Genomic DNA, 23,321 nt, shown 5'->3' with positions numbered 1-23,321 from the left:
GGGATGGGATCTGAGCGGGCCTCTATGTGTATGTGGCCCTGCCCCTTTCTTAAGCGGCCAACTTATTGGCTGGATAGCTGCTGGTCCCGCCCACCTCCGACATCACTGAATTTGTCAGCTCCTCTCTCTCCATACAGTTTAACACACTGCGGAGCTGCAATGAGCAGTTTCACACAGTTACACTATTGGCTGTGAAACATGCCAATGCCAACCAGTGCCACCTGCCAATCAGTGCCATCTGCTAATGACAACCAGTGACTGCCAGTGCCACCTACCAGTGCCATTTGGTGCTACCTGACAAAAAAAAAAAAATCGGCCTAAAATATCGTCCGCAAAAATCGGCATCATATATCGGCCATCAGCCGCCCTGATTTCTAAATATCGGCATCGGCCAGAGAAAAACCCATATCGGTCGACCTCTAGTCCTGTGTGTTCTTTCATTGAATCTTGGTGTGTTTTGTGTATTTCTTCCAGATCTGTGCAATAATCCAGTATGGGACTTCCTGTAATAATGACCGCTCACTGCTGCTCTCTCTCTCTTTGTGCACGGTGTCTGGTCTTGTCTCCTCCCCTCCTGTAGTTTTCTGCAGGCAGCCTGTAGTGGGTGGAGCCTGCTGTGTCCCCTCCCACAGCTCTGCTCTCTACAAAGGCTGTGTACAGCACAGTGATGATGTCACTGCTACTTTTACAAAGTAAAATCTTGGGGCTAGATTCAGCATTGATTTACGCCGGCGTATCTATAGATACGCCGCGTAAATTCAAAGCTGCGCTGGCGTATCTTCTTTCTGTATTCAGAAAGCAAGATACGCCGACATTAGCCTAAGATGCGACTGGCGTAAGTCTCTTACACCGTCGTATCTTAGGCTGCATATTTACGCTGACCGCTAGGTGGCGCTTCCGTCGTTTTCGGCGTAGAATATGCAAATGACCTAGATATGCCGATTCACAAATTTACGTACGCCCGGCACTATTTTTTTACGTCGTTTACGTTGGGCTTTTTCGGCGTAAGGTTGCTCCTGCTATTATGAGGCGTACGCAATGTTAAGTATGGACGTCGCTGCCGCGTCGAATTTTGAATTTTTTACGTCGTTTGCGTAAGTCTTTCGCGAATAGGGCTGGACGTAATTTACGTTCACGTCGAAACCAATGACGTCCTTGCGGTGTACTTTGGAGCAATGCACACTGGGAAATTCCATGGACGGCGCACCAAGAATTAACATAAAACACGCCCCCTAATTTGAATTACGCGCGCTTACGCCGGCCCCATTTACGCTAGGTCGCCGTAACTTAGAAGGCAAGTCGAATTTTGAATTTTTTACGTCGTTTGCGTAAGTCGTTCGCGAATAGGGCTGGACGTAATTTACATTCACGTCGAAACCAATTCCGTCCTTGCAGCGTACTTTGGAGCAATGCACACTGGGAAATTCCACGGACGGCGCACCAAGAATTAACATAAAACACGCCCCCTCATTTGAATTACACGCGCTTACGCCGGCCCCATTTACGCTACGCCGCCGTAACTTAGAAGGCAAGTGCTTTGTGAATACAGCACTTGCCTCTCTAACTTACGGCGGCGTAGCGTAAATACTTTACGCTGCGCCGCCGTAACAATGCGCGCCCCTACCTGAATCTAGCCCTTGGTTTGTGAAGACATTTCTGTGCACGCAAAGTGGATTTATATCCTTTGTGGCTTTTAACCCCTTCCAGACTGCCCACCGCATATATACTGCGGCAGAGCGACCCGGCTGCGCAAAATCGCGTACCTGATAAAAATCTTTTAAAGGACTATACAAGCTGGTGTGGAGCCCCCACCTTTCCAAGACTTCATTAAACTCTTTTATGGGTCCAGCAAGACCCCACAGTTGTGATCAGCCTCTATAGGACCACAAACCACTTATAACACTTCTCCGTAAGGTTCAGCCCCCCTACATCACAAAGAACGAATGCCGGTGCTGGGAGAGTTGGGTGGTTCAGCAGTTGATTGTTTTATGTCTTTTATTTGCAGAGTCCAGCAAAGCCGGATGTGATCGTAGCCGGAGCTGCCACGGTAAACTTTCTTTAATATCTCAATTATCCAAACAAGACCATAACCTGTTATACGGCCCGCCCTTTCATTAACCACTTAAGCCCCGGACCAAAATGCAGCTAAAGGCCCACGCCAGGTTTTGCGATTCGGCACTGTGTCGCTTTAACAGACAATCGCGCGGTCGTGCGACTTGGCTCCCAAACAAAATTGACGTCCTTTTTTTCCCACAAATAGAGCTTTCTTTTGGTGGTATTTGATCACCTCTGCGGTTTTTATTTAAAAAAAATTTTTTACGCTATGAACAAAAATAGAGCGACAATTTAGAAAAAAATTCAATATTTTTTACTTTTTGCTATTTCAGGGCAAAAAAGTGTGCGGTATATGCCGATAAATACGGTGGGCCAGATTCTCAAAAGAGTTACGCCGGTGTATCTACAGATACACCGGCGTAATTCGAAATTCCCGCCGGCGTATCATTGTTTTGTATACGCCGGAATTAGGCTAGGATCCGACTGGTGTAAGTCACTTACACCGTCGGATCCTAAATGCAATACAACGCTGACCGCTAGGTGGCGTTTACGTTCAGGTCTCATTTGACTATGCAAATGACCTGATACGCCGATTCCCGAACGAATTTGCGTCACGTAGTCGTCGCTTACGTCGTTTCCGTAAGCATAAGGTTACCCCTGCTATATGAGGGGCAACCTTACACCAGTCTGCCGTATGCCATGTTAAGTATGGCGTCGGGTCCGCGTCGTCTTTTTCCGTCGGTTACGTCGTTTTCCTAAGTCGTTCTTGAATACGACTTTACGTCAATGACGCACACGTCGGCGTCATTGACGTTTTTCCGTCGTGAGCTGGAGCATGCACACTGGGCTATTTTTCAGCCCGGCGCATGCGCAGTTAAATCAGTCGCGCTTAATTTGAATACAAGCCGCCCCCTTTGAATTACGCGGCCATACGCCGGGCCAATTACACTACGCCGCCGCAAATTACGGAGCAAGTGCTTGGAGAATACGGCACTTTCTCCAGTAAATTGCGGCGGCGTGGTGTAAATGGCTTGCGCTACGCCGCCGCAGATTCTACGAGAATCTGGCCCGGTATATATAATGTTTGGGGGTTCTAAGTAATTTTCTAGCAAAAAAAAACCCACAGATTTTTACATGTATGAGAGAAGTGTCAGAATTGCCCCCCCACTTTGCCCACAGCCTTCTGGGACAGGTCACAGGTGATGTCAGGATTGACTATACTTTTTCCTAAGTCCTAACGTGTCTGTTCATATTTCAGTGGTCCATAAAAATCAACAATGGCAGCGCGGAGTCTCTATCCCAGTACAAGGTGAACCTGACGGATATAGAACCAGTCCTAGGAAAACTGTCGGAGAGTAGCGATGTTTATTGGGTCTTACAAGGTACGGTAACGCTTATGTCATTTCGGTACAATTAGCTATAAGATTGTATTGTCTGTGTGATCTTTTGTTAAAGACTCTGCTACCAGAACATTCATTTCACCAACAATCATCCCATCTTGGATGAGATGTCAGCCGACTCTCAAAGCCGCCACTCAAGTGACTACCCGTGTTTCCCCGAAAATAACCCCGGGTCTTATATTAATTTTGGCACCAAAAGACACAGTAGGACTTATTTTCGGGGTAGGTCTTATCATGCCATGTGCTGTCTCTCTCCCCTCCCTGCCTGTCACGAATCCCCTGTGTAAAAGTACTTGTAGAATGTTGGAATCACAATGCAAAACTGCTGCATGCTGAGATGTATGCCACATACCTTCTTATAGTGCCTGTGTCACGCTGGAGGTCTGCAGGGGAAGGGGGGCCCGAGATCACCCGCTGACATCTTGGAGAGGTGAAGATAAGCTGAGTGCATTCCTTAGCGGAGCTCTGCACAGGGAGGGGAACCGAGAACCCCCCGCTGGCATCTCAAGGAGGGAGAGATCAGCTGAGTGCAGCTCACACTTTTTTAGACTGCCGGAGCTCTGCACGGGGAGGGGGGCAAAATCCCCCGCTGACAGCTGGAAGGAGAGGAGCAGGAGATCAGCTGATTGCAGAGCGGCGCAGGTACTTGGCACATTTGTATCACATAGACACACACAGTACACTATACACTCCTGCAACGGAGTAGTGTATGCACTATACACACACAACTCTACACTAGGGCTTATTTTCGGGGTAGGGCTTATATTGCAGCCCTTCCCGAAAATCGCAGTAGGTCTTATTTTCGGGGTAGGTCTTACTTTCGGGGAAACACGGTATATAGATGTTCCCCTTCACTTATTTCCAGTCTGGGGCTCAGTCACATGGCCGGGAAGTAGTAAAACTTGGTGTTTGAGTCACGGCTCAACTACCCTTGAAAGCCTGCCACACTCAGATTGCTTTTCAGAGGTGCTTGATAGGCGGTAAAGAGGCGATATGCTGCTTCCTCACCGCCTATTTTCTCCCTATAATTTCCATACTACCAAACCAGCATTGCGTGTATTGCACATGGTTGCAGTGCGGCCCCATAGAACTACATTAGCCGTGTTCAGTGGCAACACTGCCTGCCGAAAGCATTGTGCTGTTTGAGTTTTGCCATGCCATGTGTACAGTAGGTTAAGCCTGGTACACACAGTGGGGTAGATTCACGTACTTTTAGGCGGGCGTAGCGTATCTCCTATACGCTACGCCGCCGTAACTTTGAGAGGCGAGTATGGTATTTTCAAAGATTTTGACGCCGAAGTTACGGCGGCGTAGCGTATTAAGGCCGGCGTAAGCCCGCCTAATTCAAATGTTGAAGCTGTGGGCGTGTTTTATGTATATTAACTGTGACCCCACGTAAATGACGTTTCGATCGAACGGCGCATGCTCCAAATGACGTCGGCAAATCGTCATGCTTTTGACGTGAACGTAAATTACGGCCAGCCCCATTCACGGACAAGTTACGCAAACGACGTAAAATTTGAAAAATTTTACGCTGGTCCGACGTCCATACTTAATGTTGACTGCGCCATGTTTTTGGTGGTTTATCTTTAAGCCTGAAAACCCCTTACGTAAACGGCGTATCTTTACTGCGACGGCCGGGCGTACGTTTGTGAATAGGCATATCTAGCTGATTTACATATTCTAGGCGTAAATCAGCGTACACGCCCCTAGCGGCCAGCGTAAATATGCAGTTAAGATACGACGGCGTAGGAGACTTACGCCGGCCGTATCTCAGCAACATTTAAGCGTATATCAGTTTAAGCATACGCTTAAAGTTGTGACGGCGCGGATTCGGACCCGTCGTAAGTCTTTAAGAATCCAGCCCAGTGAGTTTTTTTTTTGTTTTTTGTTTTTCGCTCAGCCAAACGAATGAGCTTGCTGTACTAAGTATGCAATGTTGGTACAGAAATCTTCCTGCTGAGCTATTGTGTTCTGACAGGGAAACCCCCCCTCCCCCCACCACCAGAACCCGCCGGTCAGTGCTTGCAGTGATTGGCTGCCAGCGCTGATCGGATGTCGATCGACTGGTTTTACAGCATGCCCATTCGACAGAAGCTGGAAGTTAGACTGGCTTCTGTCAGACAGGCTGCTGTATGCACGGGCCGAATGTTGGCAAGTTTCTATTGAACCGGTTGATATTCATCCTGTGTGTACCAGCGATTCGTGTTCAGACAGGTAGTTTGGGGTTGGTAAAACCAGCCAGTTAAAAAAAAAAAAAACGGCCGACATTCGACCCATGTGTATGTCGGTCTGCCCGACAAAAGCCAGTCATCTGGCTTGCGTCGGACGAGCATGCTGGAAAACCAGCAGCCAACCAACTCCCGATCAGCGCTCTCAGACAATGGCAGAGAGTGCAGATTTGATTGTTCTGGGGGGGGGGGGTCACCCCAACACATCTGCATTGCATTTTACAAGCATGTCTGCCCAGCATCATGCGGTTCGGTGCACTTTGTTTCTGGAAAAAAGTCTGGAGCTTCTTTTCCGTGTTTCTTGCTGGAATAGCAGCCCATTGAAATGAATGTGCCGCCCTATACGTGACCCGACAGAACCTGTAGGTGTGAACCACTATACTTGGTCTGTGAATCTACTAAGAATCGCTCGCTTTTAATTTCAGAGGTTTACAACCACTTTAAATGGTTTACATATTGCTGACATCCTTTTGCAACTCTCTGCCATAACGTGTTCTTATATTTTTTTCCAGATCCCGTTAATGAACAGTTACTAAGTGAAAGTCGTAAAATCATTACCAATGTGAGAATCGATGCCTATAATGAAGCTGCAGCTACGATATTAAATGGTACCAATAGGAGATCAAGATCAAAAGTCAAAATCTTCAGTGTCTCCCGGCTGATCTCGGAGGAGACTATAGAGCAATCGTTGGATGGATTGCATGTTCCCGAGACCAGCAGAAATATAGTGAGTACCTGACCATACACGGCACAAGGATAGTCCTCTACAGTGTCTTGAAAAAGTATTCATACCCCTTGACATTTTCCACATTTTGTCATGTTACAAAACAAAAACGTAAATGTATTTTATTGGGATTTTATGTGATAGGCCGACACAAAGTGGCACATGGCTATGAATCATTGGCTGGGACCTGATGATATATTGCAGCTGTGTACAGTCACGGCTGAGTTGACGGGGGGGGCACGCATGCGCGCGCCCTAAACACTGAAACGGACATTGACGTATCAGTACGGGCCGATTGTCCGCAGTATATTGAGAGCAGCCGGTCCTTAAGCACCGCATTTATCGGCGTTTAACGCGCACTTTTCCCCCTTTAAAATAGGGGGAAAATTGTGTGCGCGTGTTATATGCCGATATAGGGCCGCCTTGCAGGGGATGAGCGCCGCCGAAATACAGAGCCGGATCTCCTGTGTACTCGGCTCGCAGTCACGCCCAGTCCCGCCCCCTGGACGGCTCCTAGCGTTGACGTCCCGGCATTGGACCGGTGTTATGTCCATCATAGGAGCAGAGCCAAGGGGTGGGACTGGGCGTGACTGCGAGCCGAGTGCACAGAAGATCCCGCTCTTTCTTTTCTAGCAATGACAAGACTGCAGATGGGCACAGATCAGGTTGCAATGATGGACACAGCTGCAGATGGGCACTGATTAGGCTGCAATGATGGGCATTGATCAGTCTGCATTAATGGGCAACGGCAAGGTTTCCGATGGGCTATGGCAAAGCTGCAGATGGGCATGGATCAGGTTGCAATGATGGGCACGGCAGCAGATGTGCACCGATAAGGCTGTAGATTGGCAATGATTAGACTGCAATGATGGGCAAGACTGTAGATTGGCAATGATTAGACTGCAAAGATGGGCAAGGCTACAGATGGGCACTGATTAGGCTGTAATGATGGTCATTGATAAGACCAGGGCTGTGGAGTCGGAGTCGGGGGAAATTTTGGGTACCTGGAGTCGGAGTCGGCAAACAATGCACCGACTCCTACTAAATTTAGATTGGAATAAAAAATAAATAAAAAGCAAGTTTAAATGTCCCAATTCACAAAAAGTTATAATTAATGACTTCTCTACTGTAAGAATAAAGACCAATGCATGCAGTGCCTCACGTAACCGCAAAACGAACACGTTAAGTGACCGTGAAGAAGCATGCTTTTCATGTGCTTCACTATATGGCACGCAACGCACAATTAGGAGCTGCAATACTTATACTTTCCATAGTGTTGTGTTCTGCTTTTACAGGGAACGCAGCGTCCATGTGTAACCTAGCCTCTCACTGATAAGGGATTAAATAAATATGTTTTTTGCAGGACTAGAGAGTGAGACACTTGTATAAGTGAAGGGAATGGAGGGCCAATAGTTCAAGACTGAAGCTGTAAACCAGCCCTCAAAATTTCCACTCGCCTACTAGCATTTGGCGAGTGGATTTAAGCTGGGGGCGAGTGATGACAGGGCTGCATGACCAATCTCCCTCCAATCTGTGCCTACACTTAGAGTCCCGATGAGATTGGCGGCCGAAGAGGAAAGGTGCATGCTCGGGAAAAGTAGTCTGGTGAGCCAGGCAGAGCAGTACACAGGTGCTCTCCTTACAATTCTCATTAAGCCATGGGACCTAACAGTATGACCTCTCTGAGCCTGCCCCCCTCCCCCGGGCCCCGACCAATGTAGCTGGAGAGCAGAAAGTAATGAGTGAGGTGGAGGATTGCCAAAATTACCACTCCGGTGCAGCGCTCACTGAGAGTTAATTGCCCTGACATGAGAGCGGCAGCCTTCTAGTTTGTGCAGTTTTCTTCTCCTTGTGCTCTATGTAAGTGTCCAACAGTTTAGCCTGAGCACTGTGAGCAGACTGGTCTCAATGTGTGCTGTGCACTGTCAGTGTGCGCTGTGCTATGGTGTCAATAGCTGTGCAGTTGTGTGGATCTCAGCGCTGGATTGTACTCCCTCCCGCTGTGCTGCAGCTCCTCTCCTCTCTGCCAGCCTGAATAAAAGGGGGAAGTGGGGACATGCAAGCGTGGAGCCGCACACACAGGCTCCTGATGATGAGATGAATGGGAGAGCGAGAGAGGATGGATGGGAGTTGCAGAGGAGACAGGATGAGAATGGGGAAGAGACCCAGTTCTAGTGCCCTGTCCCTCTGGTCTGCCCCCAGTGCCCTGTCCCTCTGGTCTGCCCCTAGTGCCCTGTCCCTCTGGTCTGCCCCCAGTGCCCTGTCCCTCTGGTCTGCCCCTAGTGCCCTGTCCCTCTGGTCTGCCCCCAGTGCCCTGTCCCTCTGGTCTGCCCCCAGTGCCCTGTCCCTCTGGTCTGCCCCCAGTGCCCTGTCCCATTTTGTTAAAGTTGTTGTTGGTAATATTTAATTTTGTAACTTGATTCTGCATAAAACATTGTCATTCCATGAGATAATCTATGAGGGCGTGTTTACAGGTGCAATTAGGCGCAGGGCAGTGTATGAATTAGGTGGGGCAACTGGTGGCGAGTAACTCTTGAGGCCTGGCTAGTAGCTCAGGACTTGAAATTTTGAGCCCTGCTGTAAACCATTGGAAAAACTGCTGTCATTTAGCTAAGGCTATAAAAACTTGTAAACTCCAATTGTTAGCTTAAACTTTAAACATGACTATGGGATTCTCCTAGAGAAATCATGTTTTAGAATAAATGCCCCTTCCTGGATCCTCCCACTGCCCCATCTTCAGCAGCAGATTTGTTTTCATTGTGTTTGTCTTTTGCTTAAACTGTGCAATACAGTAGACTGTTGGCTTCCCAGCCAGTAGTCCTGTGGTAGGTTGCGTTTCTTTCCCTCAAGGAATGTATAAAATACATTCGCATATTAATACAGAGGAGTCGGAGTCGGAAGTACATAAAACTGAGGAGTCGGAGTCGGTACATTTATCTACCGACTCCACAGCCCTGGATAAGACTGCAGTAATGGGCAACGGCGAGGTTGCAGATGGGCTATGGCAAGGCTACAGATGGGCACGGATCAGGCTGCAATGATTTGCAATGTTGAGGCTGCAGGTGGGCACTGATAAGGCTGCACTGATGGGCGCTGACCCTTATTTTGCTTCAAAATTCTTTATTTAAAATCTACGGTAAGTTTTTTTTTTTTTTTTTTTTTTCTTTCTTCTTTCCTGAAATGTCCCTCTTAAAATTAAGGTGCGTGTTATATGCCGTTAAATACGGTATTCACTGGCGCTGCTTCATTTCAAGGTATTGTAAGTCTTTACGTTTGGATATGTCAGACTTTGTTTTCCAGCGGCCACTCGTGTCATCACAGCGCAGATTCTTTACAATACGTTTATAAATACTTATGGTATGATTCTTTGTTCCAGGATGCCATGATCCTCATGAACGCCTACTGCAACAGGATAATGAAGCCCATCGATGGCTCCTGCTGCCAGCCCACTCCCCCCCTCACCATCATCCAGAAGTTGGCAGTTTGTTTCTTCACGCTGTCTATCGTGGCTTACGTGGCGATCACCGTGATCCAGCGGAGCAAGCACCGGAAGAGCAGGATGTGTACAGACTTAGAGAGCGGGGAGGAGAAGAAGCCAGCCACCGCCACTCCTGCCGCCTCCACCCTGGAAGTCGCCCTCTTCTCCGTCTGCAAACTGGGCCTGATCATGGGTTACTTCTATTTCTGTGACCGAGCGAACCTGTACATGAAGGAGAACAAGTTCTATACCCACTCTTCCTTCTTCATCCCCATCATCTATATCCTCGTGCTGGGAGTCTTCTACAACGAAAGTACAAAGGAGGTATTTGTGGCGTATATTGATATAACTGTTTGCAAAAGTTATAGCATCTACAAAATAGGGGATAGTTTTATTCTGTTTTTACTAGTAATGGCAGCGATCTGCGATTTTTAGCGGGACTGCCACATTGCGGTGGACAGATCAGACACCTTTGACACTTTTTTGGGACCAGTGACATTTATACAGTGATCAGTCCTATAAAAATGCACTGATTACTGTATAAATGTCATTGGTAGGAAAGGGGTTAACACTAGGGATGATCAAAGTGTTAAATGTGTTCCCTGGGAGGTGTTTCTAACTGTATAGGGCCTGGGCTGACTGAAGGAGGAGAGAGATCGCTGCTCCTAATCACTTGAAACAGACGATCACTCTTGGCTCCCCTGTCAGAATGGAGATCCGCCATGTTTACACTGGCAGGTCCCCGTTCTGCCTCTCTGTGGGGCGATCGCAGGTGGCCGGCGAGTGCCGTGGGCGCACGCCTGCTATATCTATTACACAAAGCGACGTACAAGGACGGTGATTCGCGTAATAGTGCCAACTTGCGCATTAAAAGTGCCCGCGCATGCGCAGAACGGAAGGGCACTCCAGCTGAGATGCCAATCGGGTAACTCGGGGGGCACAGATCAATAGAACACCAGCCCTTTGAGGGGTTTAGAATGCTGGGAGGCGTGGTTTATGGTATGATCGGCGGTCACATGATCGGAAAGCTCCCGATCGCAGGCAGCGAACGGGAGCTTTCAGTTGGCCATCAGTAACTGTGCTAGGAGCGTGCAGGGCGCGCGCTCTCGTCACAGCTCTGTTGGCACTTTTGCATGCAAATTTGCAGCTGAATGGCCGCGTAATTACGTGCGCTCGGCGTGCAGAGGTTAAAGTTGTGCAGGAAGTGTCATCGTATTTTGTCCCAGAAAAGAAAAGTCTGATTTGGTAGAAGTTACTCTTTTGAACTTTTATTATTTATAGTCACTGACGTCAGTAGTTTAGGTGTCTCTTTTATTGAAGACATGCGACAATCCCGATCAGACAACGCCCCTCCCCGCAGCACTCCTCCAGGTTCATTGCTCTGCTTTTATGTTCTTCACTTTTATGTGCTCTTGTAAGAAAAGAAGAGATATCTAGCAAATCATTTACTTTTATCACCTATTTAGTAAATGTAAATTATAAATACAAAACATTTTGTGTGCTAAAGCGCCATGTATAAAGGTTAATTGCCATTATTCAGCAACACGGAGGTGCAATAATCCTTTGCTGTACCTCATTGCTGCTGTTCTGCTGCCGTCTCTTCACACCCACTTCATGTCCCCATGTACTCCAGCGATGGCTGCGTGGCATTTCTCAGGGCAGGTTTCCTGATGGTGACAACAGTGGACCGTGCCTGTGTAATGTGTGGGGTGATTGGGTTTACATATACTGACCTTACTGTAAAGTGGAACTATGGGCAACAAAAATACCTTTCTAACCCCCCACCCCAATGCAACCCCAACACTGCACCCCAATAATGCAGATCCTGCAGCCGGACAGAGAACCTCCCTGCTTACTAGCACCACAACACCCCAGACACTGCATCTTTGTGCCCCCCCCCCCCCCAGATTGTGAACCTTCCTGTTTCCTAGCAACCCTGACACTACACCCTAGCAATCCAGGTTCTGCACCTTTCTGCCCCCCCAGCACCCCTGACACAGCAGCACCCCGACTATGAACCTCCCTGCTTCCTAGCCACCCAGACACTGCACCCGACAATGCACCTTTCTGCTGCCAAACACCACTAACACTGCCCCCCCCGCCCCAGTATCTCTGACACTGCACCCAAACTGTGAACCTAGCTACTTCCTAGCACCCCTGTCACTGAATCCAAACACAGCAGAGGACTTAAAGCGGTTGTAAACCCGCATCAAACATTTTTTTTTTCTCCTGCAAGGCAAAAGCCATAATGAGCTAGTATGCACCGCATATTAGCTCATTATGGAATACTTACCTCGGAACGAGGTGTGTAGAACTTACCTGGTTCACGCCGAGCGAGATATCATCTTGCCTCGGCGTGTCTTCCGGGTTTTGCCGCTCCAGCGCTTTGATTGGCTGGAGCGGCGATGACGTCACTCCCGCGCGTGCGCGCAGGAGATTTAAATTCGGCAAGGTCCAGCGGCTGCCGGTCCTTTAACCGTAGATCCCCCGTGCGCATGCGCCACTGGCATTGCGAGGGGAATATCTCCTAAACCGTGCAGGTTTAGGAGATATTCTCCTTACCTACAGGTAAGCCTTATTATAGGCTTACCTGTAGGTAAAAGTAAAAAAAGTGGGTTTACAGCCACTTTAAAGGGGTTGTTAAACCCTTGTGTTTTTTTACCTTAATGCATCCTATGCATTAAGGTAAAAGAACTTCTGACAGTGACCGGTCCCCCAGCCCCCCCCCCCCCCCTTTTTCTCACCTGAGCCCATTTGTTTCCTCGGCGGGGACGCGCTCTTCCTCTCTGCCCATTGTCTCGGCTCTAGATTGAATAGATTGATAGCAGCGCAGCCATTGTCTCCCGCTGCCATCAATCAAATCCAATGATGCGGGGGGCGGGGCGGAGTCCAGCATTCTGTGCACACGGGTGTCCACCTTAGGAGAGCCTTCTCCAATGTGGACACTCGATGCAAGCTACCAGCGCCGCTGGGGGACCCCAGAAGAGGTGGATCGGGGTCACTATGTGCATAACGAACTTCACAGTGGAGGGAAGTATGACATATTTGTTATTTTAAAAAAAGAAAAAAAAAAGGATTTACAACCCCTGTAACTCGGGTCTACTGTATTCAGAACTAAGGCAGGAGTTCTACTTTTATTCTCCATGACGTGTTTTGTGAGCTGTTTCTATCACTAACAATGACTGTTGTCTCATTGCAGACGAAGCTCCTGAACAGAGAGCAGACCGATGAGTGGAAGGGTTGGATGCAGCTTGTGATCCTCATCTACCACATCTCCGGAGCCAGCTCTGTAAGTATGGTCATCATCAGAAGCACTCGTAGCCACCAGCAATACCTTAAAGCAGAACTTTGGAGGGGGGAGGAAGAAATGTGGGGCTGTGCCTGCACCACATGGGTTACCTGCTATTTTTGTCTAGGAGTGAGCACAGAGCTTATACTAACCCGATCCTCCTGAATACGGCGCTCCCCTCGTATCTAGCAGTGGATTGTCCCTGCTGTCCTCCCTCCCAGAACAGGTCTATGGGCTTGATGATGTCAGGAACAGTCCACCACACAAGTCTGCTAGACAGCGGGGGTGCAGAATAAACAGGGACTGGTTTTGCACTGAAAGGATCGGCGGATTAGGTGAGTATATCTCGGCAAAAACGAACAGCCCGTGCTGTGCAGGCACAGACCTACTTCATGGGGGGATTTTTTTTTTTTTCCCCTGGAGTTCTGCTTTAAAGCTGTATTAAACCCAAAAACAAAAATGTAATCTATTGCAGCTTACCATATATTGTGGCTGCATTAGTTGTGTTTTTTTTAGGCTTTGTTCCCCTCTCTTTTTTAAGAAGGAATACTGACGGTGATCAGCAACTTATTATGGGACTGCGATAATGCAGTGAGCAATCTGATAGTAACTGACGCTCTGTGGGAACTGACATCACCATCGACACTGATACAGTGATCAGTGCTAATAATATACATATAGGTAGATTCAGAGAGAAGTGCCTAAACTTGCGGCGGCGTAGCTTAGCCTGTTTAGGCTACGCCGCCGTAAGTTAGCTAGGCAAGTACATGATTCTCAATGTAATATACGGCAGCGTAGCCTAAAGCGGGCGGGCGTAAGGGCGCCGAATTCAAATGTCTTGGAGGGGGACGTGTTTGATTGTAATGAGGCTTGACCTCACGTTTTTGACGTTTTTTTTTTTTTTTACTGCGCATGCGCCGGGCGACTACATTTCCCAGTGTGCATTGCGGTTAAGTACGCCGCACGGGCCTATTGATTTCGACGTGGACGTAAACTACGTAAATCCCGATTCGCGGACGACTTACGCAAACGACGTAAAAAATTCAAATCTCGCGGCGGGAACGGCGGCCATACTTTAACATTGTTATTCCACCTAATAGATGGAATAACTTTAGGCCTGCTAATGCCTTACGGAAATGGCGTAAATCGACTGCGGCGGCCGGGCGTACGTTCGTGAATCGGCGTATCAACTCATTTACATATTCTACGCCGACCGCAATGGAAGCGCCACCTAGCGGCAAATCCAAAATATTGCAATCTAAGATAGGACGGCGCAAGCCGTCGTATCTCAGATATGTTTAAGCGTATCTCTGTTTGAGCATACACTTAAACATAAGTCGGCATAGATTCTGAATTAGGTCGGCTTATCTACTGATAAGTCGGCCTAACTCTTACTGAATCTACCTAATAGTCCCTGTACTAATGACACTGGCTGGGAAGGGGTTAACATCTAGGGCGACCAAGGGGTCACATATGTGTAATGTGTGTTCTGTGTGCTGATTTTACTAAGCTATGTGGCGATTTTTACACCTTGCTTTGCAGAGAGAGAGAAAAACAGCGCATCGCTGCTGTCTTTAGATGGCTCTGTGTTGTTTACTAACACAGAGCACTCTTCTGTCATTCACTCAGCCAATCAGTGAGTTCCAGTGTTCTGTCAAAATAGCCAATTCATTGAGATCTCCAATCACGTCATTTCCAGTTATTGTAAACCGTCTTCAAACTACGGCCCTCAGGAACTACAATTCCTGTCATGTCTGTGAATGTCAGAGTTTTACAATGCCTCATGGGACGTGTAGTTCCACAACAGCTGGAGGGCCGTAGTTTGAAGATCCTGCTGTAATTTGGAGATTTCGACGAGTTGCTGTTTTGACACAACACTTAGGCCTCGTACACACGACCGAACATGTCTGCTGAAGCATGCTAAGAAGCATGTCCGCTGGAAGCCTGTCCGTCGGACATGTTCGGTCGTCTGTACGACTTACCGGACATGTCCGCTCGGCCGAAAGCCCTCGCATGCGTCGAAGTGATTAGACGCATGCGTGGAAGCATTGACCTTCCAGGGTCGCGCACGTCGCTGCGGCGACGGCGCGGCCACGTCACCGCGTATCCTGTCCGCGCGGATTTCGGTTTGATGGTGTGTACAACCATCAGACCGAAATCTCCGAACGGACATGTCCGATGAAAATGGTCCGCGGACCGTTTTCATCGGACATGTCCCCTTGTGTGTACGAGGCCTAATAAGCGTGTACACTCCGGTACGCGAACGGTTTGCTGTTTTGACAGAATAGTGGGCAAGGAGGAAAAGGTTGGAGGCGGCCATTTTGTTGGTTAGTATCGGGCGGACTAACCTTGTCCGGTCATAATATACTGTACCGACGTGCATACGGTTGTCGGGTGTTGTGTCAAAACAACAATGATTTATGGCCAGGGCACGCCCCTACCCGCAGATTCAAATCACGTATATTTATGTGTCTGCCCTTTAGCAGCAAGGCTGTGGAAGGTGGTCGGCAGGGTGTTAAGCCTGATAAATAATGTTCTGATCCTCTCATTATTTGTCCTCTACATCTTCATAATATGTCCCTGTACCTTCTTTCCTCCCAGTTTCTACCAGTGTACATGCACGTCCGGGTCCTGGTCGCTGCTTATTTGTTCCAGACGGGCTATGGGCACTTCTCCTACTTCTGGCTGAAGGGGGACTATGGACTCTATCGGGTTGCTCAGGTATGTGACCAGATTAAAGAAGAACTCTGATTTTAAAATAAATAGCATAAGAATTCTGTATGTCTCAGGTGTTCTGGTCTTTAACCGACCCTAGGATGTCCATGAAAGTAAGAAACAAAGATAGTGTAAAAGGATAAAATAAATAATAATAATAAAAAAAAGTAAAGCACACCCCATCCCCCCCCCATGCTTGCGCACAAATACAGTACTCCGGCACACATATGTAAACGGTGACCGGACCACATATGTGAGGTATTGTTGCGAACAAGAGAGTGAAAGCAATAATTCTAGCACCTCCAGACCTCCTGTACATGTCTAAACTGGTGGCCTATGGAGAATTTTATGTACCATAGTTTGCCACCAATCCACAGGCAGATGCAATTTTAAAGAGTGGCGTGTTGGGCGTCTGTGTACTTGACGTTACATCTTTTATATTTTACAAAAAAATAAGGTATGACAAGTAGGGCTGCGCATCTTCACCGGTCTCACGATACGATTATCAAGTCTTCGTTTCGATTCCGCGATGCATCACGATTGCAGCGCAAGTGCGCATGGCTTTCATCAATAAAAAATTAAGTACTCCATTTTTTTTTCTATCTGTTCTTAAAAAAAAAAACTCACTGTTGGAGGTCTCTTCTCCTGTTGCCTGTGAGGAGGACAGAGGACAAGTGCAGCCTGTCTCGCTTGGGGTCTCTCTCCCACAGTCCTGCAGCTGCTGCCCACAGCAGCCAGTTGTGAGTCGGGCGACGTTCTCCCCCTGTACCAGGCAGCCTGTGTGCAGTGCAGTGCACGCTGCATAGTAATAGTAAGCCGAGGAGGAAAGCTCTGGGAACTGGGACCGGAACTCACAACAGGTGTCACTCTGTCTCCTCTCACGTGTCTGCCAGTGAAGCAAGCGACACAGGGCGGCTGTGGATGACGTCAGCGGAAGGCGGAAAAAGACGGCGCTCTTACTTCGGCTGCGGACTCGGAGGAAAGCTAAGTGTCTGAGCGCTCTGGGGGGGGGGGGGCTCCGCTGTGCTGGCGCTGCACGTGTCCGTCTCCTCTCCTCAGGACTCCAAGTGCGACACAGGGGGAGGCGGCAAAACGTTGTCTCTGCGCAACAGGACGCGACAATGACGTCATCAACATGCATCGATTATTTAAAGCGGGAGTTCACCCATTTATTAAAAAAAAAATGTTTTCCCTTTTTTTCCCCCTTAGATGGATGCTCGTTTTGTCTAGGGGAATCGGCTATTTGTTTTAAAATATGAGCAGTACTTACCGTTTTCGAGATGCATCTTCTTCCGTCGCTTCCGGGTATGGGCTGCGGGACTGGGCGTTCCTTCTTGATTGACAGTCTTCCGAGAGGCTTCCGACGGTCGCATCCATCGCGTCACTCGTAGCCGAAAGAAGCCGAACGTCGGTGCGGCACTATACTGCGCCTGCGCACCGACGTTCGGCTTCTTTCGGAAAATCGTGACGCGATGGATGCGGCCGTCGGAAGCCTCTCGGAAGACTGTCAATCAAGAAGGAACGCCCATTCCCGCAGCCCATACCCGGAAGCGACGGAGAGGATGCATCTCGTAAACGGGTAAGTACTGCACATATTTTAAAACAAATAGCCGATACCCCTAGAGAAAACGAGCAGGAATCTAAGGGGGAAAAGTGCCCTCTAAGGGTGAACCACCGCTTTAAAGCTACAGCATCGATGCAGCATCGCCGGCAGTCGAATCTCGATGCATCGATTCCGCGATTATATTCAACAGCCCTAATGACAAGTGCAATAGAATTCATTAATATATAAAAAAAAAAAAAATTCCCCAAAAATTGTGTTTGAAAAAAAACGCTGCGCAAATACCGTGTGACATTAAAAATTGCAACACCCATCATTTTATTCTATAGGGTCTCTACTAAATATAGATATGTTTGGGGGTTGTAAGTACCGTATTTATCGGCGTATAGCACGCACAGGCGTATAGCACGCACCCTAACTTTAAGAGGGAAGTTTCAGGAAAAACACTTTCCACATTCCCCTGCGTATAACACGCAGGCACAGTTTACCCTCTATTTTCAAGGTAAAAAAGTGAGTGTTATACGCCAATAAATAACGGTAATTTTCTATAAAAAATATGTAGATTTTTTCCTGTAGCAGAGAAGTGTCAGAATTGGTCCGGATGGGAAGTGGTAAATCCCTGAGTTCAGGCACAGAAGTAAAGTATATTTCAGTCCCCCTATTGTTATATAGAGCGTGTTTTATATAGATCTTCCCTGGCACAGAAGGTTCAGGGTGATGGGTTGTGATGGTCTGTGATGGTTTGTGATGGGTTGTTGGCTTGTAGTGATGGTTGTTCCAATTTGTCTCCACGCAGGTCCTTTTCCGCCTCAACTTCCTGGTGGTGGTCCTCTGTATAGTGATGGATCGGCCGTACCAGTTCTACTATTTTGTTCCTCTGGTGACATTCTGGTTCATGGTGATTTACGCCTCTATGGCATTGTGGCCACAGATCACTCAGAAGAAGGCGAATGGTAATATTTCAATCTGTTCAGCATTATAAGCTTATTTCTACATCATGTCTATTAGAGTCAAGTTATTGCTTGTAGGGAGCTGAGCTGCTGAGTCACTGCTAGAAGAGGGGCGCAGGGTGAGCTGTGGGGTCAGTACCGGCAGAGGGTTGCTGAGCTGCTGAGTGACTGCTGGGAGGGAAAGGAGTTAAACATCTTTCCTGGGGTGGGGGGTGGGGGGTGAGCTGAGCTGCTGGGTCATTGCTGAAAAGGGAGAGCAGGGTGAGCTGAGCTGTGGCTTTGGTACCAGCAGAGGTTAGCTGAGCTGCCTAGTCACTGCCAGGAGGGGGGAGCTGAACTGCCGAGTCACTGCTAGGAAGTGGAGCTGAACTGCCGAGTCACTGCTAGTCTTTGCCAGGAGGGGGTGACCTGAGCTGCTGGGCTATTGTTGGAAAGTGAGAGCAGGGTGAGCTGGGCTGTGGCATTGGTACCAGCAGGGGGGAGCTGAGCCACCAACTTGCTGCTGGGAGGGGGAGCTGAGCTGCTAAGTCACTACCAGGAGGGGGAGCTGAGATCCAGAGCCTTTGCCAGGACTGAGATGCTGAGCTTATGAGTCTTTGCCGTGCAGGAGGAGCTGAGCTGCTGAGTCCCTGCCGGGTGCCTGGCGGCGAGCGGCTGAGTCCCTGCCTGGCGGCGAGCGGCTGAGTTCCTGCCTGGCGGCGAGCGGCTGAGTCCCTGCCTGGCGGCGAGCGGCTGAGTCCCTGCCTGGCGGCGAGCGGCTGAGTCCCTGCCTGGCGGCGAGCGGCTGAGTCCCTGCCTGGCGGCGAGCGGCCGAGTCCGGGAGACAGAGGCTGATTCACGTTCTCCTCGATACAAAAATATCAGTTTTGGGTTTTACTAATGTGCATTTAAATTTTTTAAGCTAGGTAATGTTCATGCCTAATAAATGTTTTTTTTTTTTTTTTGCAGCAAACTACCTGTGGCATGTCGGCCTCATGTTAAAGCTCAGCTTCCTGCTGCTATGTATATATGTTCTGTCATGCTCTCAGGTATGGGGACCTGCTAACGTCTAATTAAAGAGGACCTGAACCCTGACAGTGTATCACCCCTCCCCCTCCCTCACCCACTTCTCTAACATGTAATGTATAAGATTGTGCCAGGTGCCTTGAATGGATTCTCATTTGTTGTATCAGTTTAATAAGTGCAACAAAAATATACTTGTAGATCCTGTTGCAAATCCAGTGCTCTCTATAGGGTTATCTTAAAGTGTCCTAACACACTTCTGTTCTAGGGTGACAAGACTTCTCCCCCATTGATACACTATATTACCAAAAGTATTGGGACGCCTGCCTGTACATGCAAACTGCAGATTAACATTCTTACAAATGCTCATTCCTGGGTGGTTCTCTAAACCCTCCAAGTGTACAACTAGGAGAGGAAAGCATTTTTTTTTTTTAAAGGAATAGATTTTTAAAGTGTATGTAAACCCAACAAAAATGTAATTTATTGCGGGTTACCATACCTTAGATGATGGCTGCATTTGTTTTCCTTCTTCAGGCTTTTTTCGATTTTTTTAATTTTATATCGGGACTGTGACATTGCGGGGGGACACATCGGACACTTTTGACACTCTTTTAGGACCATTGTCTTTTATACAGCGATCAGTGCTATAAAAATGCACCGATTACTGTGTAAATGACACTGGCAGTGAAGGGGTTAAACACTAGGGGGCGAGGAAGAGGTTAAGTGTGTCCTAGGGAGTGATTCAAATTGTGGGGGGGCTGGTCCCACTAGAACAGGGGTAGGCAACCTTTTGAGCGCAGTGTGCCGAAAAATATTTTTGAAGACCTTGAGCGTGCCAATTTTATAACCATAAGATGTCAACTTCACACTCTCAATCACCAAAAGGATTTTTTATAAAGTAAATGCTGTGAACTACTTTAGTAGTGAGAAATTAACACCCTGGACTCTCACGCCTTAGATCAGCCCTGATTCCTGAACCTCCACACTTCAGATCACTGTCCCCCTGTACATCTGCCCCACCACTGTAACCCCCTGTACATCTACCCCACCACTGTAACCCCCTGTACATCTGCCCCACCACTGTAACCCCCTGTACATCTACCCCACCACTGTAACCCCCTGTACATCTGCCCCACCACTGTAACCCCCTGTACATCTGCCCCACCACTGTAACCCCCTGTACATCTGCCCCACCACTGTAAACCCCTGTACATCTGCCCCACCACTGTAACCCCCTGTACATCTGCCCCACCCCTGTAACCCCCTGTACATCTGCCCCACCCCTGTAACCCCCTGTACATCTGCCCCACCACTGTAACCCCCTGCTCTTCTGTACCACCACTGTAACCCCCTGTACATCTACCCCCACCACTGTACCTCCTTGCACAACTGCCCTACCGCTGTACTCCCATGCTCTTCTGTCTCACCACTGAACCATCTTCTCATCTGCCCCACCACTGTACCTCCTGCACATCTGGCCCACCTCTGTACCCTCTGCTCTTCTGCCCCACCAATGTACCTCCCCTCTCCCTGCCACTGTACCCCCCTGTACATCTGCCCCACCAATGTACCTCCTCTCTCTCCTGCCACTGTACCCCCCTGTACATCTGCCCTACCTCTGTACCCCCTGCTCTTCTCTCCAACCACTGTAACTCCCTGCTCATCTGTCCCACCAATGTTCCCCCTTTCTCATCTGCCCCACTGCTGTACCCCCTGCTCATCTGTCCCACCACTGTTTCCCCTGCTCATCTGCCCCACCACTGTACCTCCTGCTCATCTGCCCCATCACTGAACCCCCTTCTCATCCCTCCCACTACTGTACCCCCTGCACATCTGCCCCATCAATGTACCCCTTTTCTTATCTGCCCCACCACTGTACCTCCCTGCACATCTGCTCCACATTAGTGTCTCACTGACACTTCAATGCGCTGCTCTGCTGATGGGGAGGGAGACGTGTGCCACCAAAGAGGCTTTGAGTGCCGCTTGCAGCACAAGTGTCGGGGGTTGCCTACCCCATGCACTAGAACATGACAGAGATGACTGCTCCCGATGACAGGGAGCAGTAGATCACTGTCATGTTGCTAGGCAGAACAGGGAAATGCCTTGTTTACACAGGCTTCTCACCGTTCTGACTCTCCATGACACGATCGTGGGCCCCCGGCGGACATTAAGTCTGCAGGACCCGCGGTCACACTCGCGGGGCGGGCAAGCGCGCCCACAATGCCGTGATTTAAAGGGGACGTACAGGTACGCCCATTTGCCCAGCTGTGCCATTGTGCCAACGTAAATCGTTGTGCGTTGGTCGGCAAGGGGGTAATGGACGCCTGCCTTTACATGCACATGAACTTTAATGGCATCCCGTCTTAATCCATAGCGTTCATTATTGAGTTGGCCCCGCCCTTTGCAGCTATAACAGCTTCAACTCTTCTAAGAAGAGCGTCCACAGGGTTTAGGAGGGTGTCTATGGGAATGTTTGACCATTCTTCCAGAAGAGCATTTGTGAGGTCAGGCACTGATGTTGGATGAGAAGGCCTGGCTCGCAGTCTCCACTCTAATTTATCCCAAAGGTGTTCTATCAGGTTGAGGTCAGGACTCTGTGCAGGCCAGTCAAATTCCTCCACTCCAAACACGCTCATTTGGTGGCATGACTTATCGTCATATTCATGACGTATATTCACAGTTAGGCGGCCGGCAAGTGGTTAATGTATGTAATAATATATCTGTTGAGGGTATTCAATGACTACATTTGACAAGCATTGCGTCTTCCAAAATCGATTTAAAAACTGTAAAGATCAAGCAAAAAAAATCAATAAATAAAGATGACTAATCTGCTCAGAGTTTCTCATCAGAAATCATAAAATAATATATTATTTTAGTGTGTGTGTTTTTTTTTTTTTTTGTGTTTTTCAGGGTTCTTTCGAGAATATATTCTCCCTCTGGCCAGTGTCCAAACTGTTTGAGCTGAACGGCAGAGTCTACGAATGGTGGTTTAGATGGTCATTGGATCGATATGTAAGTCTATCCTCATTTTCTTACATATCTTTTTGTTAATGTTTCTTTCACCTGTTTTAAAGCTGAATTCCAGGAACTCTGCAACAAGTACATGCACACTATGCATTAGGTCCAATTGGGTGCATGTCACCTTCGGGACTTGTATCTATTACTTGTATGTGACGGGTTTATTGCACTCCCAGAGGATACACAGGACACTCAAGACTGTGAGAGAGGAGAGACGAAAACCGAGCAGCTATGCCTGCCCCTCCACTCTGCTGCCTATTCACAGAAGCCTGTGTATTTTGGGAATTAGTTCACATAATACAAAGGCTTCTGTGAATGGGCAGTAGGAGGGGAAGGACAGGCATAGCAGTTCCAGCGACTGATCTTGGAAGGAATTGAGACCAACAGTGAGCAGTGTCGGAGTTATCTTCCTGGAGCACAATACAACTTTCAGACTTAAATAAATCCAGGAGACAACAGACACCTAGACTTAACTCATGGTATGCCTGCAGTTTTTACAAAATTGCTGAATTTCTGGAATTCAGCCTTAACCACTTAAGACCCGGACCAAAATGCAGGTAAAAGACCAGGCCCCTTTTTGCGATTTGGCCCTGCGTCGCTTTAACTGACAATTGCGCGGTCGTGCAGCGTGGTTTGCCAAACAAAATTGGTGTCCTTTTTTCCCACAAATAGAGCTTTATTTTGGTGGTATGTGATCACCTCTGCAGTTTTTATTTTTTGCGCTATAAACAAAAATGTAATGCATTTAAAATGCATTGTTTATTGTGAAAATGACAGTTGCAGTTTGGGAGTTAACCACAAGGGGGCGCTGGAGGGGTTATGTATGACCTGAAGTGTGTTTACAAGTGTAGGGGGTGTGGCTGTAGGTGTGACATCATCGATTGTGTCCCCCTATAAA

General features: G+C 48.3%; 1 protein-coding gene across 1 annotated transcript in view; it reads left to right on the top strand.

Annotated features, from left to right (window-relative positions):
• The window catches only part of CASD1 (CAS1 domain containing 1), a 74,441-nt gene that overhangs the window by 32,621 nt on the left and 18,499 nt on the right, over positions 1-23,321 (top strand). The window contains exons 6-14 of the mRNA XM_040352318.1: positions 2,006-2,047; positions 3,314-3,437; positions 6,199-6,413; positions 9,787-10,212; positions 13,088-13,177; positions 15,779-15,898; positions 18,250-18,406; positions 19,352-19,431; positions 22,316-22,417. Coding sequence (XP_040208252.1) covers positions 2,006-2,047; positions 3,314-3,437; positions 6,199-6,413; positions 9,787-10,212; positions 13,088-13,177; positions 15,779-15,898; positions 18,250-18,406; positions 19,352-19,431; positions 22,316-22,417 — 1,356 coding nt within the window. The remainder of the gene's footprint in view (positions 1-2,005; positions 2,048-3,313; positions 3,438-6,198; positions 6,414-9,786; positions 10,213-13,087; positions 13,178-15,778; positions 15,899-18,249; positions 18,407-19,351; positions 19,432-22,315; positions 22,418-23,321) is intronic.

This window comes from Rana temporaria, chromosome 5 (genome assembly GCF_905171775.1).
Source record: "Rana temporaria chromosome 5, aRanTem1.1, whole genome shotgun sequence".
Lineage (NCBI taxonomy): Eukaryota > Metazoa > Chordata > Amphibia > Anura > Ranidae > Rana > Rana temporaria.
The sequence above is the reverse complement of the archived record's forward strand: the minus strand, read 5'-3'. Positions and strand labels throughout refer to the sequence as shown.